The sequence below is a fragment of the Mercenaria mercenaria genome, chromosome 12 (genome assembly GCF_021730395.1).
Source record: "Mercenaria mercenaria strain notata chromosome 12, MADL_Memer_1, whole genome shotgun sequence".
Taxonomy (NCBI): Eukaryota; Metazoa; Mollusca; class Bivalvia; order Venerida; family Veneridae; genus Mercenaria; species Mercenaria mercenaria.
The window spans coordinates 49,252,404-49,261,596 of record NC_069372.1 but is presented as its reverse complement, the minus strand read 5'-3'; the positions used below and the strand labels follow the sequence as shown (position 1 = coordinate 49,261,596).

Genomic DNA, 9,193 nt, shown 5'->3' with positions numbered 1-9,193 from the left:
TTTGGCTCAAAGTCCAGGTTAAAATCAGATAATAATCTTCATATAAGTTGCAATGGCCAAACTATAATGTCCACTTCATCTGTCAAGTATCTAGGTGCAACTTTAGATCAGAGTCTTACTGGTGAATACATGGCTAACTCTATTAACAAAAAGGCTAAACAGAAATTTCTTACTGATCATACTAAAAGACTTTTGGTTTCACGGCTTATCTCAATTTTGGAAAAACAAGCTACAGGTTACCCAAAATAAATTAATCAGGTTTATACTCAATCTGAAAAATAGGTCCCATATTGCCCAAGAACATTTTATTTCATTGAATTGGTTACCCGTCTGTTAAAGGGTGGAACAAATAACATTGTGTCATGTTTTCAAAATTAAGAATGGTCAATCTCCTGACTATATGAGTCAATACTTTGTGACCCAAGATTCTGTGCATTCATATAGAACAAGGTGTAGTGACAGTGGGTCTTTTATGCTACCTAGGGTGAAAGGCTTTGGTTTGAAGCCTTTTTCCTTTTAAGGTTGTAAATTATGGAATATGCTTCCATCTCAAATAAGGAATCTGTCCAGCCTTGCTGTTTTCAAAAGTGCTATTAAGGATCTTTTTTAAAAATATTAGATTACACATGCAGAAATTTGTCCTTTTGTGCCAAACTTTGTACCTAGTCTTTAATTAAGTGCAAATTTTAATTAAATATCTTAAGTCTTTAATAATTAACATGGAACATTACGTGTTTTATATAACAATAGTATCTTCATTTAAGTATTTATTTTTATTAAAATCGTGTTACATGCCTCTCTATGTCAGAACATCACTTCCAGGGACCACAATGGAAACAAGAGCCATGTTAGACATGGCCAATCCCCCCGCCGGGCATATTATAATTGAACGCTAAAGTTCCTGGCAAGTTAGTGTCTGAAAGTATTCATTTTGGGAGAAGCTTTGAAAACCCGTTTAGTTGTGGTCCACATCAGGGGTTTTAAAGATGTGGAAGAAAGAATTATTCAGTGGTGAGGTGGTTTACTGCTAAATTTTATTAATTTTCATGAACAGTATAGCTGTATGATGTTTTTCTATATGGCTACTGTAAAAAGAAGGAATGGAAAGCTAACAGGGAACAAGAGTGCCAGAATGTCACAATATATGCCCGTCACAGCAAATTTCTTTACTCTAGCAGCTGTATTTGCAAATGGAATTTTAATTTTGTGGTTGTTTAGTAATCATTGTAAGTCTTTTGTTTTTCTAAGTCCACAAAAAAACTCCTGACCAGGTAGAGATGTCTTAAAATACACCTAAAATTGGAAAGTAACATCCAGGTTGTACCACAGAAAAGTGGTCTTGTTTTTTCCCTGTGGTCAATTATAAAAATGTTACAACATAAGTTATTTATAGTAACAACTAATGGAAGTTAATCTTTTAAAAAAAAAAAAAAAATGTAAGTCCACACAAAAACCTTTACTAGGTAGAGATTGGTCAAAATACACCTCAAAATTGGATGTAGCATGCATGTTGTAATACTGAAAAGTGGTCTCGATTTTTCCCGATGACTAATAATGAAAAAGTTACAATAAAAGCTATTTTAAGTAACAACAAAGGGAAGTAATTCTAAAGAAGGGAACTGCGCATGACACTTCGTCTCATGATGGTGTATAATTGTGCCAAGTTACATCAAAATAACTCCATGCATGAAGAAGAAATGCTTCGGACAAAGTCATTCTTGTATCTGACCTTTGGCCTCTAAGTGTGACCTTGACCTTAGACCTAGGGACCTGGATCTTGCGCATGACACTCTGTCTTGTGGTGGTGAACATTTGTGCCAAGTTATATCAAAATCCCTCTATGCATGAAGAAGAAGTGTTCCGGACAAGGTTTTCATTCTTGTATCCTTTGACCTCTAAGTGTGACCTTGACCTTAGAACTAGGGACCTGGTTCTTGCGCATGACACTCCACCTCGTGGTGGTGAACATTTGTACCAGGACATATCAAAATCCCTCCATGCATGAAAAAGATATGCTGCGGACAAATCTTTTTAAGAAAATATGATAAAGGGAAATAACTCAAAAAGTAGGTAAGGTAGAGTTATTGTTCTTGCACACTGCACTTCCTCCCAGTGTGTTCTATCAGTGTATGAAGTTTGAAGAAAATCCCTCCAGTACTTTTGGAGTTATGCTCCGGACAAAATTTTTAAAGAAAATGTGATAAAGGGGAATAACTCAAAAAAATAGGCAAGGTAGAGTTATTGTTCTTGCACACTGCACTTCCTCCCAATGTGTTCTATCAGTGTATGAAGTTTGAAGAAAATCCCTCCAGTACTTTTGGAGTTATGCTCCGGACAAAATTTTTTAAGAAAATATGATAAAGGGGAATAACTCAAAAAATAGGCAAGGTAGAGTTATTGTTCTTGCACATTGCACTTCCTCCCAATGTGTTCTATCAGTGTATGAAGTTTGAAGAAAATCCCTCCAGCACTTTTAGAGTTATGCTCCGGACAAATTTTTTTAAGAAAATATGATAAAGGGGAATAACTCAAAAAATAGGCAAGGTAGAGTTATTGTTTTTGCACACTGCACTTCTTCCCAATGTGTTCTATCAGTGTATGAAGTTTGAAGAAAATCCCTCCAGTACTTTTGGAGTTATGCTCCGGACAAAATTTTTAAAGAAAATATGATAAAGGGGAATAACTCAAAAAAATAGGCAAGGTAGAGTTATTGTTCTTGCACACTGCACTTCCTCCCAATGTGTTCTATCAGTGTATGAAGTTTGAAGAAAATCCCTCCAGTACTTTTGGAGTTATGCTCCGGACAAAATTTTTTAAGAAAATATGATAAAGGGGAATAACTCAAAAAATAGGCAAGGTAGAGTTATTGTTCTTGCACATTGCACTTCCTCCCAATGTGTTCTATCAGTGTATGAAGTTTGAAGAAAATCCCTCCAGCACTTTTAGAGTTATGCTCCGGACAAATTTTTTTAAGAAAATATGATAAAGGGGAATAACTCAAAAAATAGGCAAGGTAGAGTTATTGTTTTTGCACACTGCACTTCTTCCCAATGTGTTCTATCAGTGTATGAAGTTTGAAGAAAATCCCTCCAGTACTTTTAGAGTTATGCTCCGGACAAAGATCGTTGCGGACGCACGGACGGAGAGCATTTCTAATATCCCCTTCGCCTTTGGCGGGGGGATAAATAAGGGATATTTTCCCTTTTTGTGTTATCCCTGATATTGATTTACTGAGACGGTTTATTACATATGCATCTTTCATGAATTTTATTATTTTGTACCTTGCTAAAAAAATTTAATATCATATCATGAATGTTGTCATTGTTACCATTTTGTCAATATCGAAATAAACAAACAAAGCAATCGCAAACAAGGTATTGCTTAAAACTGTCTACTCACATTGCAATCAAGAAAACACTCATATTGTCTTTATTTTATTAGGTGTTAATAATCTATTTTTAATTATTATTTCAATATATCATTTTATTTGTTGATTTTCCAGTAAGTGATATTGATATGGCTTTTATATGTTTTAGGAGTAATAACATATAAATATTGCATACTTGAGAGGGCGATATGAAAACTTTTCACCCCTCGAAGTATGAATGTATGAATGTAGACCACCTCGGCTAACGCCTCGGTCAATATTCTTCTATCTCGAGATAAACATTTTTCATATCACCCATTCAGGAATGCAATACTGATATAATGGCCACCAACTTGGTGGTATCGTTTATGAAAGAAAAACACACCACATATAATTTGTCCTTTGGAGTGTCAAAGATATAGTCATTCTTAACTGCAAACAACATTTTCGTCACGTCCACCCACTGTTATCAGTTCATTATCTTGATGCATTAAAAGGACAGGGAGGTTGAAGTTACATTAAAATTCATACATGCTGTTACGTACTAAAATGTAACAATTTTGTTACGGACTGGGAGTTTGGTAAGTTTGATTTTGAATGCATTCGAAGAAAATTACTGGAGTTGTTACTAGATATCTACAATGTAACATTAATGTTTAAGTGAATTTTTATGTAATTAGCAGTACGGCAAAATAAAAAATATAATTACTACATTCCGATATTTTTAGTTAATTATGTTTGTTTGTTGTTGTTGTTTGGGACTTGTTTGTTGGTTTTGTGTGTGTGGTGAGGGGGGGGGGGGGGGGGGGGCTGTTTTTCAACAGTAGTTCAGTTATGTAACGGCGGGCAGTTACCTAACCAGTGTTCCTGGATTCTGTACCAGTGAAAACCTGTTCTCCGCAAGTAACTGCCAACTTCCCCACTTGAATCAGAGGTGGAAGACACAATGTATTTTATCAAATCGTCAAGGAAAACATACGCCCCGCCCGGGGATCGAACTCATGAACCCGTGATCCGTAGATCTCCCTATTGAGCTAAACGGGTGGACCTATGTTAATTAATTATATATCCTTCGACAAACTAAATAGAAAAGTTTTAAATACAAACGACGATCTTCTTTGTTATTTGAAAAATGTGCAACAAAATAAAGTTATTTCTATGGTTATTACTTAACGAATCTTAGATTTGAGTCACGCATACTTCTATAATCAATTAATTGTTTATGAATAAATTATTATTTTATAATATGTATATATATTTTTGTGCTACTGGACAGTTTATCGACATTTCGCAGATTTCCCTTTGTTTAACGCTGAATATGCTGCGAATCATTGTGCTCATTTTGTATTATTTAACAAAATAAGTTTTCAATAACATTTCTTCTACCATGCAAAGATTCCGAGGTTTTGTTCCCTGTAATGATTTAATAAATGGTTGATAAAAAATTAAAACAAAAAGAAAAAATGCTGGGATTCAAAACGTGCATCATGCTGGATAAACTAGAACTCTCACAGGAGTGACGAATAATACCCCCACAATACGGCCTTGTCACAGAAGTACGGCAACCATAAGAAAGAAATGGCCACGTCAAAAAATGGGGGTTTGTAGACAAAGTCGAACTTTACCTGTATATTATGATGTGTACCAAAATTTATTAAAATCTGTAAAGCCTTTCTTGATTTACATTCCGGAAACCATGAAAACCAACGGACTGGCAGACCGATAAGCTCACTCCTATATACGCCTCCAGCCCAAACTTCGTTTTGGAGGGTATAAAAACCGTCAGATTACCCATGGAGACTTATGGGTCCGTTGAATAACAGCTGTTGATAATAATACCGGCATAGCATTTGTGAAGTTGACTCAGTTTTATCATATTTTCTAGTCTTTTCGGATCATGGAGTATGTAATAGTAGAATTTTTCTAAGTTCTGTGTTATCAAACATAAGATTTCATTCGCCATTACCTGTTCCATAAGACTTTTGTAAATTATCATAACGTTAATTATTTATAAAGTTTTCTTTTGTACAAACATACCTGGAGGGTGAAGGACCCAAACCTATGACTTCATAAAATGTACACCATCAAACTTTGTTCCGTCAAACTATATTTATCAGCAAATACTGTTAAAATGAATTTCAAAAATATAACTTCATAGATGTATGATGTTAGGAACTCTGAATTAACCTACGTGTTAAACATGTTTATTTTTAACAGCTTCTATGGAAGTGCCTGGAAGAAGAGGCGGAAGGGATGATTTCTCGTCATCCCTTTCCCATAGTTCTGATGATGCCGATCAGCTATACTGTCTACCGTGTAAACATGATGGATCTCTGCTACCAGCATTCGGATACTGCAAGGACTGTGCAGAACATCTGTGTGAGACATGTTACAAAAGTCACAGGAAACCAGCACCATGCAGGAACCATATCCTCTTAGACAAGACACAAATGCCAAAAACCATGAGTCCGGGTACTACTTCTCTAGACTTAACAGAAACATGTGATCAACACCATCGAAAAGTAATAGAATATTTTTGCAAATATCATAAATCCCTAGGCTGCAGCATATGTATAAAGATGAGCCACAGAAATTGTAAGATAGACTACATTCCAGATGTTTCCAAGAACTACACAGCCAGTTCTCAGTACAAGAGTCTTCTAAAATTATTGCAGACTTTACATGAAAATATGAAGGCAATCACTAAGTCTATAATAGAGAAGAAGAACCGCATTCAAGAAAATCAGGAAAGAATTAAGGCAGACATTCAAAAGTTTAGACAAGAAATCAACGCTTTACTAGATAAATGGGAAGTTCAGCTCTACAAAGACGTTGATAGTCTCTTTTCCATGGAAGATCACAAGACACATTCCACACTAAACCAGTGCCACGAAATGACAAGAAAGATTGAAACACAGCAAAAGAGCTTCAGGTCGTTCGAACAAGACCAGAAATGCAACATGGTGTTCATACATGGCAAGAAAAAAGAAGATTCAATAAAAACGGAAACGAAAATCGAACAAAAATTGAAAGAAGAAGCCAAAGTTAAGAGTTACATATTTCAACCAAACCAGGCAATCAAAAATCTACTGAAGACAGAGACTACATTAGGAACGTTATTTAACACTGAGGAGGAGTCCAAACCTAAACAATTACAAGTCCACGCGGAAGAAAATAAAACAGAATTATTAGGAACGTTATTTAACACTGAGGAGGAGTCCAAACCTAAACAATTACAAGACCAGGCTGCAGAAAATAAAACAGAATTATTAGGAACGTTATTTAACACTGAGGAGGAGTCCAAACCTAAACAATTACAAGACCAGGCTGCAGAAAATAAAACAGAATTATTAGGAACGTTATTTAACACTGAGGAGGAGTCCAAACCTAAACAATTACAAGACCAGGCTGCAGAAAATAAAACAGCAATATTCACGCACGTTCAGTTGCAACCAGGACATCATGCGAGTTTGTCCGCTTCTGACATTTCTGATGCTCTATTAGGTCAAATTAATGCCAAGACTACCAGCGATAAATATGATTGCAAAATAACAGGCCTTGCAGTAATTGACACATATAGACTTTTGCTGTTGCTGACTTTAATAACCGCACCGTAAAGATTATTGATGTGAAGCAGGAGACAATCGTTTCTGAGCTGATTATGACTTCAAACCCATGGGACGTGGCATTGATAGGAGGCGACCAGCTTGCAGTTACAATTCCGTTTAAAAACGTGATACAGATTTTGTCATTTGCTAGCGGCTTATCTCAAGTCAGGCAACTGACAATTACTGAAAAATGCTATGGATTAGCTTTCATTGAAGGAAGTCTGATAGTTGGGACGGAATACGGAAAAGCGAAGATAATAAATCTAGCAGGGAACGTTTTGAAAACCTTGGTCTGTGGGGAAGCAGATAATGTTGGTTATATAACAGTATGTCCAAAGTTAAGATATGTATATGCTTCATCTAGTAGCAGTGTAACTCGTTTCAATATGTCCGGTGAAGCTGTAGGACGGTATACACATGCAAGCCTGATAACGTCACGTGGACTTGCTGTATTGGAAGATGGTTCTATATTGGTATGTGACTGTGGTTACAATAGCATTCACCTGATTTCAGAAAACATGAAAAGCGGCAGGATATTACTACAGGTAACAGATAAGCGTATGAAACCCTACTGTATGGCGCTCGATAGTGAAGAGAAGAAACTGTACATAGGTAGCAGCATTCTAGTTAACTACATAAATGTGTATAGTCTAAAATAAGGTAGTTCTTCGTCAATCATAGTTAATGTAAGTAACTACAATAAACCGAGACTGTTCTTGTAATATTTTGGAGATCTTTCTACTGAATGTAGTTTGGACATTGCCCACTGTTAGTGTTTTTTTTATCGACACAAAAAAACGCTTATCCCACAAACATATACCAGTATATTTCCAGGACCAGAGCATTAGGTATATATTCAGAAGAACATTGTGCCATATATACATTTAATACATTAACCAGTAGCTACCTTACAATGAACTTTTTTTTTTGCTACATTGCTTTGTTCACTTAAATGTGAGGGAAATAACCACCGCAAAACATTCACTGCAGTTGTGTCACTAACTTTTGGTGTCTGTCGCATAAAGCTTTTTCTAGAAATAACCCATACCCCTCTTTTGAGCGATCGCTGAATTTAAATACTGCCTCTATGATATAATATTCAATGTGCGTTCTATACCTGTTTATTCAATTCTAGCCCCATGTGGTTCTTGGACGATCTATGTATGAAAAGAATTGGAACCACTGCCTTACCCTTGCATGATCGTAAGAGGTGACTAAGGGTCTTAACACTTGGTTTTGCTGTAACTCTGTGATTCCAGCAGGTATGCAAACTTTGATTCCATACCTCATGTTTTTATTTCGTTGTAAATGAGATGTGAAACCAAAATTTGTAGTCCTGCTATGCGCCATATAACCTATAATGTGTTGGTGCGCCGTAAAACCCAAATAAATAAATAAATTATACAATTCTGTTTTGATCTGCAAATTTGTAAGAGGCTTTGCTATTCCGATTTACGTCTATCTTTTTTTGTAACTAAAGATCATTTAGCTCGACATACAAGATCAAGAGGTGTTCAGAAAAATAGAAATAAGAAATTCTTAGAAAAATATTAAACAAGAGGCTCAAGTCATTCAATACCGTACAGGACATGTTTATATTTCCATGCATCTGTACTCTCACTATTAGTCTCCCATCCATTTGAAAGAAATGTATAATAGCACTGTTGACAAATTCAAATCCTACTAAGCTTTGCATACTGCTGTATAAATGACGAAAAAGTGTGTGATATTACGTCTCAATGGAACCAAATTTGCTTAATGTTTATATATCCATAGTACATAAATCAGCATACAATTAAAGTACTTTGACAGTGTTTCAGTGTTGTTACATTTTCTGGTCCTTTGTGAACACGAAGCACATACTATCTTACTGTAACAGGATGGTGCTAGTGGGAATGTGTTGCACATTTTAGTACCTCTCATAAACAGTCTGCTGTTAGGTTGCTTGGTTGTTTCAATGCTTCAGATTTGATAAACGACATTGTGTCTGAAAGCATTAGTCCTCCACCTCTGATTCATGTGGGGAAGTTGGCAGTTACTTGTGGAGAACAGGTTTGTACTGGTACAGAATCCAGGAACACTGGTTAGGTTAAGTGCCCGCCGTTAAATGGCTGAAATACTGTTGAAAATGGCATTAAACCAAAAAAAAAAAACAAAGGTTCCTTTCACAGGTTTTATTAAACCCATTTTTTATCCGGTGTTCTCGAAAATAGGGAAA

General features: G+C 35.8%; 1 protein-coding gene across 1 annotated transcript; it reads left to right on the top strand.

Annotated features, from left to right (window-relative positions):
- The first annotated feature begins 3,528 nt into the window (after positions 1–3,528).
- LOC123535220 (uncharacterized) lies at positions 3,529–8,789 on the top strand. Its single transcript, XM_045317784.2, has 2 exons — positions 3,529–3,948; positions 5,585–8,789. The coding sequence occupies exon 2, from the start codon at positions 5,590–5,592 to the stop codon at positions 6,982–6,984; it is 1,395 nt and encodes a 464-aa protein (XP_045173719.2). The 5' UTR covers positions 3,529–3,948; positions 5,585–5,589; the 3' UTR covers positions 6,985–8,789.
- Positions 8,790–9,193: the final 404 nt, after the last annotated feature.

Coding starts and splice junctions, on each gene's coding strand:
- LOC123535220 (XM_045317784.2), top strand. CDS start 5,590: ATGGAAGTGCCTGGAAGAAGAGGCGGAAGGGATGATTTCTCGTCATCC.